The sequence below is a fragment of the Fukomys damarensis genome, unplaced genomic scaffold (assembly GCF_012274545.1).
Source record: "Fukomys damarensis isolate Sample0158 unplaced genomic scaffold, DMR_v1.0_HiC HiC_scaffold_30, whole genome shotgun sequence".
Classification (NCBI taxonomy): Eukaryota; Metazoa; Chordata; class Mammalia; order Rodentia; family Bathyergidae; genus Fukomys; species Fukomys damarensis.
In genome coordinates, this window is record NW_022900942.1 from 49,768,598 (window position 1) to 49,780,153 (window position 11,556).

Here is an 11,556-nt window from a genome sequence, read left to right on the forward strand (position 1 = left end):
GCCTTAATTCAGCCTGCCACTTTCTCGCTATCCCAGACATCAGAGTGATTGAGACCCCCGCCTTCTTGAATTCTGTGGTGGGAGCCAGGAACCCTGATAAGAAATTATCTACTCTGGTGTAGAATACAAGGGAAAGTAATTCCCATAATGCAATTGAGGTGCTATTAAGAAAGATTATAAATATTGTGCAACCAAAATGCGAAAACTTGCAATAAGGTGGAGGAATAGTGATATTTTAGAAAAATAAAACATATTTTTTTGCTTAGAAAATGAGTAAAACTGACAAATCTCAAGAATAAAAAAACCTACTTACGCACACTAAGATGACCAAATACCTCCTCAAAGAGACACAGTAATACTTTCAGGCTGTAGAAAAGTGTGACAGAATATTGTTCCAGATCACAGGGCTGAAACATGAGTCTGTGTGTACAAATCCCAACAAATTCACAGTTTAGGTAGTTTTTTAAGCCTTTGCACCTCAGTTTCTTCACTTATAAAATGAATATAATAAAAGTATCATAAATAAAGTATGAATTAAAGGAAATTAAAAACAAAGCCTACCAACACTTGTGGGACGTAATGTTTATAGGGAAATTCTTAGCTGTAAACATTTGCATTTAAAGAAAAGATTTCCTATCAATAATTTAATTATTTACAGCATGAAATTAGACAATGAAGAGAATGTTAAACTCAAAAGGAGAAAGGGAGTGATAAAGATTAGAGCAGAGATAAAACTGAGGCCCAGCCTAAGAACTGGTTATTGCAGTGCATTGAGTCTACACCGTTAATGAGTGGCCTATCACACCCTGGGCCACTACTTACTTATCTTCTCCTCAGGAATAAGTCCCAAACAAGTGGGGACACCTATATGCTCAGAGCCTGCTCAAATTACTCAAATTAGCCACCTCCATCAAGCCTCTGGAATGCAGATAAGTCCAGTGGCACGCCAATAGGCAAATCTTGCTATGAATCTGTACCATGGTAAAACTCACTATGTGGTTGCCCCGCCTGGCCACCACTTTTTTTCATTTAGATCTAGAAGAAAAAATGACTTCCACCCTTTACATATCCCAGGGTCACTTTATGTACAACGATTCCAAAATAATCTTTTGAGACAGGAAAGGGGGATTAAAAAGTAATTTTTTCCCCCTGGTACCAGGGATTGAACTCAGGACCTTGCACTTGCAAGACAGGTATGGGGCCAAGAGCTAAATCCCCAGCCCCAAGACAGTAACTGTTTAGGGCTTAGAGTTTCTCTGTGGGGCAATGAAAAATACATGGGGATGAGACAAATACATGGTAAGAAAATGTAGAGAATGTGCTGAATGCCACTGAATAATGTACTTTACTATAGTTCATATGCTATGAATTTTACTTCAACAAAACTGAAGTAAATCCAAAAAGTATACATTTTAAAAGATCACCACCGCTATTGTAGTTAGATGTAAAGTGTCCCTGGTTGGAGCAGGCAGGTCCCTGGGGTGTGAGCTGGAAAGATGGTCCACCCTCTGCCTCTCGCTTTCTCTGCTTTGGGTGCCATAGCTTGAGCAGCTTTTCTCTACCCTACAGTTTCTGCCTCGGAGCCAGCAACTAATGAACTAAACTTAGAAGACACTGTGAGCCAAAAAAACCTCTGTTTGTTTAAGTTGGGGGGTATGAGGTATTTTGTGCCAGAGATGAAACACTGACTAATATGACCTCATCTAATTAGTAAAAAACCTGTACTACTTAAAAATAGTGTAACTACATAAAAATTTAAGAGTGTACATAGATATTCTCAGATCCAAGGTGAAGTCAAAGTCCAAATATCAGCGTATTGCACTCAATAATAGATCTTAAACCTGAAAATATGGTGATTGGATTTGATCTACCCTGTAAAGAATAAATTGCTGTCCCCGGTACAAAATAAAAATAATAAATCACTGTAATGTTTTGCTTATCCAACCCATAGAAAAAAATGTATTAGTGCTTCTTAGTTATACAGAGTAGTGGGGTGTGTTGTGGTATCTAACATGCACGTAATTGACTTTGACCACTCCTCACTGCCTTGTTTTTCCTCCTTCTTTCTTCACCCTCTACCTCTTCTCTACTAGACTTAGAGAGAAACATAAATTGAATATTGCTGACATATGTAATGCTAGAATCTTATTGAAATGTGGTTTTTCTATAAAATGGAATATTACTCAGCCATAAAGAGCGAGAGAATAGATTCATTCATAGGAAAATGGATACATATTGAAGATATACTCCTAAGTGAAATAAATAAGTCCCACATGTGTAAATACCAAATAGTTTAATGGATTTGATCTACCCTGTAAAGAATAAATCGCTGTCCCCGGTACAAAATAAAAATAATAAATCACTGTAATGTTTTGCATATCCAACCCATAGAAAAAAATGTATTAGTGCTTCTTAGTTATACAGAGTAGTGGGGTGTGTTGTGGTATCTAACATGCACGTAATAGACTTTGACCACTCCTCACTGCCTTGTTTTTCCTCCTTCTGTCTTCACCCTCTACCTCTTCTCTACTAGACTTAGAGAGAAACATAAATTGAATATTGCTGACATATGTAATGCTAGAATCTTATTGAAATTGTACAAATTTACTAATGTGTAATTTACTAGTAAATACATCATTTACTAATAAATTTACTGTAAATTTACTAATAAGTACATAACTGAAAATATTATATAAACTTGTGAAATATTCAGCATAAGAGAATAAGATCATCCCTAGAATAATTTAGTATAGCAAGTCAGAAATGACTTGATAGCAGAAAATCTAGGTATATAATTTGATGTTTCAACATAACAAAATAAAATTATAATATAGCCAAAATATGTTTAAGATGTATTTGTTATCATTCAGAAGCTAGTAATAATAATAAATAACCAAAATAGAAAGAAATACTTTGCATATGATTAAAGAACTACTTCGAAAAGCCACTATTTTTCATGTTAATCATTTAAATGTTAAAGTCATTTCAAGGAATTGTGAAAATAATTGTGTTAAATAAGATATATTTAACATATGATTTAACATTCATTTGGAGATTTTTGATGATGTGAATAATAGAATAGAATATCATAGAAGAAAAAATAATTATTTTTAAATTTGAAATAAAATTTTTTACTTATAATTAAAACACCAGGTAGAAGACTTTTTAAAAAATAAGTCGATATTTATAGAAATAAAACCCTCTACTATACTCTCCCAAAATGAATTTAAAAAGTAATTCTCTGTACTGATAAGCAGTTAAAAAATGTAAATGAAAAATTTATAGTATCAGAAATAGTCATTAAAATGTATTAAACATTATAAAGACAGACACATATAAGACTATAATTATAAACTTATTAAGGAACATAAAGAAGCAGTGTAGACAAAATGTATTCTAATACAGGAAGATTTACCACCATAGAAATTATCAGTCATTCCAAAAGTATTATATAAAAATTATCAACTTTTAGTAAAATTTACTTAGACAACCTTTATTGATTTTCTATTTGAAAATTATTTTTAGAAAAATAATTTATAATGTTGGGAAAGGATTTTGAAACATCAGTTTTCCTCTGTTCTGCTGATGAGAATACAAGTTATCCCCCTTTCCTAGAAAGTAATCCTTACTTCTTGATTCAGTATTATTCCTATCCACTACATTTGAGGAAATTACTCGAAGATGTGCAGACTATGTATAGGTTGTGCAGCTTCTCTCTAGGGTCTTCATCACAGTAATGTTTACATTATGGGTCTCTCAAATTGTGCATAATATTCATGTAATTGACTATGAATTGAGTAATGAGTACTGTGCAATATAAGAAGTTACAGTGTAAAAGAGATATGGGACAGGTAGGAAGACAGACAAGGAGATATAAGGGAGGATGGAGAGAGATAATAGAATGTTTATCGTGTTTACTCATTAATACAAACATTAAAATTTAAATATATTGGATCATTATCATAGTGTGATGGTATGTGGTTCTTGGCAAAAGGGAATACAGATGATTTTCTTAGTGCAGCTTTGTTTTCATATTTTTCTACAATAAAATATTAATTTCACAATAAAAAGAATCAGCTATATGTTATGTGAAAAGATAACGATTTTATTTTGGACATATTAATCTGTATATTCAAGTATATGCATATCATGGATCCCTATCAGGGCATGAAACTGTACTTCTCCAAGTAGTAGACAAACTATGGGGAAAATGTATGTATAGAACTTTCTCCCAAATTACAAGTACCCTAAATTAAAGAAATTTCTTTAAATTAACATTTAATTGCATATATGACCAGAAATATTATTTTTCTAGATAATGGAAATTTTCAGACAAGTTCATGAAGAACTTGAACAAACTATAGAAGACCGTGAAAATGCCAAATTGCAATTTAAAGAAAATAAAGAAGAAATGGAGGAAGATATTAAAAATGATGAAATAAACCTAGAGACCCACAAGTAAGAATTTTTCACAAATCTTATTTATAGAATTTAGGAATAAAATTTTTAGTTAAAAATGTAATGCATCTTGCTGTTCAAAGAATTTCAGATAAAAAGGAGAGAATGAATTTAAATTACCCATATCTGTTGTATCATCAAGTTTATGTAAAAATTAACATGTGTTTTTATGTAAGTAAGTCAAACACTGTACTTTTGTGTCATTTTAAAGCTTTCCATATATGCTGGTGAGGTGTCTAGGAATGTGATATGACAATGTACACTTGTACTGTCTATCTCCAAGCTGACAGACCTATTTTGAAAAATGGGAATATTTTATAAAGACTTCATTTCCATTTTTCCTTTTTTCATATTTTTTTCTTTTCCCTTGGAGGAGATAAAGGGAGGGGAGGAGAATGGGAAAAAATAAGAACCAAGATACATCACATAAAGATACAAAATCCCAACAATGAATGTAACTGTATTGTATACCTAAAATGTACCAGTAAACTTAATGGAAAAAAAATGGGGATTTTTTTAAAAGACAAAGTATTCATTTATACATTAATCGCAAATAGAGTGTTTAATTATTTAACTTGAATTTATTTGCTTACTAGTAAAATAGAATATCCTATATAGATTAAAAGGTTTTTTGTTTATTTCTGATGTACTTTATTTTTTATACATTTTCATTAACTCTTATACTCAATTTTTTACACTGTAAATTCTTATTGTGGTGATTTTCTTCTCAAAGTATAACTTTCAGTAGTTCTATTGAAAGTATTAAAATAGTCACAAATTAATTCATTAAATACAATTCTATATGTACGTCTAATTTTCTTTCGCTATTTTTAATTTTGAGAGGTTTAACACTCATAAAGAAAAATGATTGCAAGCACTAATATTCCGCACACAGGCTGGTAAATTTTACAACGGGTACACTCATATGTCAGTATGAAATAGATTCAGATGCAGAAATATTCCTGCTCTCTGGAAATTCTTCTTACTCTCCCAATCTGTATTATTCTTACCCCAAATAGGTAATAAGCTTTCTAACTCGCATTGCCATAGGTTGGTTCTTCCTGTTCTGGAATTTTGTTTAAAAGGAAATGCACAACATAAATACTTTGACGTCTGTCCTCTTTTCATTCAGTACTGTGTTTATTATATTTACCCACCTATTCTTGTGTACCAGTATATTGTTCTGTATTCGTTACTGTGAAATATTCTACAGTATAAATGTACTGTAATTTTTATCTATTTTCATATTGGCAGGCATTGATTATTTTCTTTTTATGACTTTCATGAATAGGCCTATGAATGTTCTTGAATCTTCCTCTTGTGTGGAAATAAGTGTTAATTTCTCCTGGCTCTATACTAAGAATGGGGTTGTGCTAGGGTTTTAGTAGAGGCAAATGTTTTGCTTAAGAAGCAACTGCTTACTTTCTTTCGGAGGTATGTGCACTGTTTCACAGTTCAATCAGTAATCCACGGCAGGTCCGACTTCCCAACAGCCTCATCAGAGCTCCGTATGGCTAGCTCCCCTGACCGAAGCACTTGGTTGGCTGGGCAGCAGGTTCTCATTAGTGCTTTAAGTTGCATTTACCAGAGAGGTGATGATGTCAAACGTCTTCGTGTGGTTTTTGGACATTTGGATGTCCCTTGCATGACAAGTCATGAAAATCTAGTTCTATTTTCAGGGAAGAAATATATTGTTTTAGTGTATTCATTTTCTTTTGGACTTGAAGAATGTACTTTGTAAATGTCTTCTCTTAGGTATATGTGTTAGAAGTATCTTCTCCAATTCTGTGCCTTGACTTTTCATTCTCACCATCATGTTCTTGTCTGGTGTAAAGTTTAATAATTAATTATCAATCATTTAATTATTAATCAGTTTATTAATGTTAAATGTATCATTTTTGAGACAGTTATTTTTCTAGAAATTTAAAGAAAAGTTTGCCTTAAGATTGCAAAATATTGTAATATTTTCATATCTATTTATTGCCCATATTTGTTTAATTATTTTCAGGTCAATCTCTACAAGAACATCTCCAAATCTTAGTTGATGTATTCAAAATAATTTTTCTAGCTGTCTGCCTACCAAGTTCAAGGTCCCAATTTCAATCCCCAGTACCAAAAAAAAAAAGTTTTTTCTATCCTAAAGTTTTTAAACATCTGCAAAGACCCTCACTTTCTCTTTGTCACATAAAGTAGCATTCACAGATTACAAAAATTATTATGTAAATATCTGGGAGGCATTTCTAGTCTATTACACTGCTATATAGAAACTCAGATTTTGTATATTTACATATTAAATGGCCTTATAATTTACATTCCTAATTTACACATCCTAATTTACATATCCAAATCATTTAATTTTAAAAATTTTTTACATACATAATCTTATGTGAGAATGACAATAGTATTTTTCTCTTTAGTATTTATATCCTTATTTTCTGATATCACTGGCTCATAATTCATTAAATATTTTTTAAAAGTGCTAATAATAAGCCTGCATGTCTTTTTATTTAACCATTAATTATGATATTAAATGAGTTAAATGTATTTAACACTAATAAAATTTTAAAATTTTATTTTAATTGCCCTTTCTAGAATGCAATGAGTGAATTTTGTATATTATTAATTTTATGTTACATTTATTAAGGTAATAGCACTTTTTTTTTTTATTCTCTGAATGAAGCAAATTAGGTTAATTTTCAAATGCTTTAAAGACAAGCAAGATTTCTGATGTAAATCCACTTGACCAAAATATATTGTCTTTTTGACAGATCTCTTATTAAATATATTTGATTAGGGTTTTCCAATCTATGATCATGAAAGCTAATGTCATGTAATTGCTTTCTTCTCACATTTTGTTCTCATGGTTAAGTTACATGTTATTTTTACATGTTAGTCTTTATCGTTTTTCTGAAATAATTTATATAAAATATGCACCATTTTTTTGTGTTTTGTCTATTTCACTAGCAAAACCTCTGGTGCCTGGCTGGATTCATGTGTATATTTGAGAGAAAGGAGCTATTTAATTACAGATTGATATTTTAATAGCTAAAATACATTCACATTTTCTATTTTTATATCCATCTTAATAAGTTATGCAGATCCACTTTGTCTAAGCTTTTTCTCCCTTTTTATTCATGAGTAACTATAGAGTCATAGGTCTATACTGCCCTGTATATCCTTCACCAACTCACCAAGCTTTTCTTTTTTTTTTTTGGTACCAGGGATCGAACTCGCATCCTTGCGCTTGTGAAGCAGGCAGTGAAACCACTGAGCTAAATCCTCATTCCCTCACCAAGATTGTCTTTTTCTTTCTTTCTTTCTTTCTTTTGGTACTGGGGATCGAACTCGGGTCCTTGCTCTTGCGAGGCAGGCCATCGAACATGTGAGCTAAATCCCCGGCCCTCGCCAAGATTTTCTAATGAGAAGATTTTATAGATTAGAACTTTTATATGATATAAACAACAGGAAATTGCCCTAGACCTTATTCCATTTGTACCATATTTACATGCACTCATTTGTGTAGTTATATGCAATTTTATTCAATATATACAATTGTTAACCACTCATACAGTGAAGATACAAAACAGTTTCATTTCTCATGCTGTCCTTTTATTTGCACACACTGCCCATTCTTTGTCTCCTGGCAACCACTAATCCTTTCTCCATCTTTGCAGTTTTGTCCTTTTAAGAGTGTTGATATAGATGGACCCAAAAGGCATGTGACCTTTTGATTTTTGCCTTTTTAAAAGTTAAATATAATGCCACAGATCAAATTGGCTTGTTGGATATATCAAGATTCATTTCTATTTAGTACCAAATGGAATTCCATTGTTGGGATGGGCAGGAGTTTGTTTAACCAATTACCCTTTAAGATATACTTATATTGTTTCAAGTTCTTTGCTCTTATGAGCAAAATTGCTACAGATATTCATGGACAAGTTTCTGTGTGAACATAAGTTTTTATTTCTCTGAAATAAATACCTAAGGGTGTGATTTCTGAGATGTAGTGTAAGTGTAAATTGTGAGAAACTGCCAGACTCTTTTCTGGAATTACTCTATCATTGGGCAAACCCACCAGCAATGTATGAAACGTAGTTTCTCCACAATAGGTCACTTTTGAAAAAAAATTTATCCAGTCTGGAAGATTAAGGTTTTAATTTTGTGTTTGACTTCACATTTTTTCATGTGATTTTTTTATTATTGCATTCTTTTGTGAAATATCTGTTATTTACCCCATTTTCTTATTAGATTATTAACTTTCAAGATCTTTATCACATATGTATTTAAACATATTTTTATATTTATAAAACTTTAATTTCATCCCAATATGAGGGTATTTTGCAGTGAAAAAGTTTTGAACTTTAATAAGATTCAGTTTATCAATTCTTTCCTTAATGAATTGTGCGGCAGGGGAGGGTCACCTGTAAGACCTCTTGTCCTCTATTAGGTTACAAAATTTTCTCATATTTTCTTCTGAAACTGCTACAGTTTTATATTTAAGTTCATGAATAATTTTTAGTTAATTTGTGTAAACTATGTGAGATGTAGTTCGAAGTTGTTTTTTGTTTTGTTTCATTTTGGGTTTTTTGCCTATGCTGATAGAATGGCTTTTGTAACTTTGTTAAAATCATTTAGGCTTATTTGTATAGATTTATTTCTGGGTTCTTTCTTGTGTTTCGTTGATCTGTGTGTCTATTACTCTGCCAGTACCACCTTATCTTGATTACTGTACATGTATAATCATTCCTAACAAAAGACAGAGGATCCTTTCCTCTTTTATTCTGGTTTAAAAGACGTGCAAATGACAAAATTTAAACTACAAATTGAAGCAAGTGGACTAGCAAATTTTTATTCTGAAAAATTCTCAAAAGCTAAGGAATTTGTGGGATGAACTTCTTAAGGAGATGGGGATGGAGGAGCAACTAAGACAGAATTTCACTGAGTGAAATTAGGTAGTTGGGCACCTCTCAGGCAACAGTCTGTGCTTCCTTCTCAGGCCTAGGGACTGCAAATGTCACTGACAGAAGTAAAGTTCATTTCAGAAAGGGAAACTTAACCAGCTTACTTATAAATTTTGAACACAAAGGCTCCCCATTTCTCATTGCCTAGCTGGCTGTTAGCACTCTGATAGGTAAGTCTATATTTCCCAGACATGGAAGGATAAAGAAGAATCTTGTTCTTGCCTATTTGTTGTCTTAACTTGCATTTCTGTGGTTAGGTTGTGTCTTTAGGCTATAGTTGACTTGACTGTAATCATAGCTGGTATCTGAGGATCTGGGCCAATTAAATAACTCCACCATATATTTATGGAATTGGTATTTATTTTCATGTGAATTTTTAGGAGATATTTTCCATATCTGTGTCAATCAGATGATTTTTTTAAATTGAGTTTATTGGTACAATACAGTACACTTATATTCATGACTAGGATCTTGTACCTTTACATGACAGGTCTTGATTCTCATTTTTTCCCCTAGTCCCTGCCCTCCCTTCAACCCCCTCCTCCCCTCCCCATTTACAAACACTTTATTTTCCATTTTTTCATTTTCTCATATTTTTTTCTTTTCCCTTATTCCCTTTCCCCTACCCTTCCCACTTTCCCTACACCTTTAGCCCTTTTCTTCCTATTTCACATTGTTAATTATCTCATTAGGATCTTTTGTATTATAGTTTTTCACACCATAGAGACTATTCAGTATTTACACATGTGTGACTTATTTATTTCAATTAGGAGTACATCCTCAAAATGTATCCATTTTCCTATGAATGACTCTAATTTCTCATTCTTTATGGCTGAGTGGTATTCCATTTTATAGAAGGAACACATCTTCCTTATACAGTTTCCAACTGACAGACAAATGCACTGTTTCCATGTTTTAGATATTACAAACTGTGCTGCTATAAACATAGGTGCACATATGTCACTGTGATATGATTCTTTTAATTCTATTGGAAAGATACCCAGCAGAGCTATGGCTGGGTCAAATGGAACCTGTAGTCCCAGCCCTTTGAGGTATCTCCATATTGATTTCCATTGTGGTTGCACCAGTCTGCACTCCCACCAACAATGGAGAAGGGTTCCTTTCTCCACACAACCCTGCCAACATTTGTTATTGATTGATTTCTTGATAGCAGCCATTCTTTCTGGAATGAGTTGGAAGATCAGTGTTATTTTCATTTGAATCTCTTGAATGACCAGTGATGTTGAACATTTTTTCATATATTTACTTGCTGCTTTTACTTCTTTGTCTGAGAAATGTTGGTTCATTTCAGATGCCCATTTTTGAATTGGGTCTTTATATTTGGGGGGTGGCTGATTGTTTTGAGTTCTTTATTTATTCTAGATAATAGTCCTTTGTCTGAGGAGCAGTTGGTAAAAATATTTTCCCACATTGTAGATTGTCTCTTAGTTCTGTTGATGGTTTCTTTTGCAGTGCAGAAGCTTTTCAATTAGTGGAGATCCCAGTTGCTTCTTTTTGCTAGTTCCCGTGCTACTGAGGACTTGTGCATAAAGTCTTTTCCTATGCCAATGTCTTCAAGAGTTCTGCTTAATTTATCTTCCAGCAAGTTTAGTGTTTCTGTTTTAATATTTAGATCTTTAATCCACTTTGGATTTTAATTTAGTGCAGGGTGAAAGATAAGGGTATAGTTTTAATCTTTGGCAGGTTGAGATTGGCAGTTTTTCCAACACCATTTATTAAAGAGGCTATCTTTCCTCCAGTGGGGATGCTCAGCTCCTTTGTCAAAGATGAGGTAGCTGAGTACATCTGGACTTGTTTTTGTGTCTTCCAGTCTGTTCCACTGATCGTCAGGTCTGTTTCTTTGCCAGTACCATGCTATTTTTAATCACAGTGGCTTTGTAGTATACTTTCAAATTGGGAATTGTTATATACCCATTGCCATGTCTCTGTTGCCTAGGATGGCTTTTGCTATTTTAGGTCTCTTATGGTTCCAAATGAATTTTTGGATTCCATTTCCTAGTTCTGTTAAATATAGTGTTGGAATTTCAATTGGCATTGCATTAAATCTCTTAGAAGTTTTGGTAGTATGGCCATTTTTACTATATTGATTCTTCCTACCCAGGAGCAGGGGATATCT

The 11,556-nt window shown here is 32.7% G+C and overlaps 1 protein-coding gene across 1 annotated transcript in view; it reads left to right on the forward strand.

The window, feature by feature from the left end:
• Ccdc178 (coiled-coil domain containing 178) overlaps window positions 1-11,556 on the forward strand; it is a 373,788-nt gene that overhangs the window by 93,666 nt on the left and 268,566 nt on the right. The window contains exon 9 of the mRNA XM_033757579.1: window positions 4,316-4,458. Coding sequence (XP_033613470.1) covers window positions 4,316-4,458 — 143 coding nt within the window. The remainder of the gene's footprint in view (window positions 1-4,315; window positions 4,459-11,556) is intronic.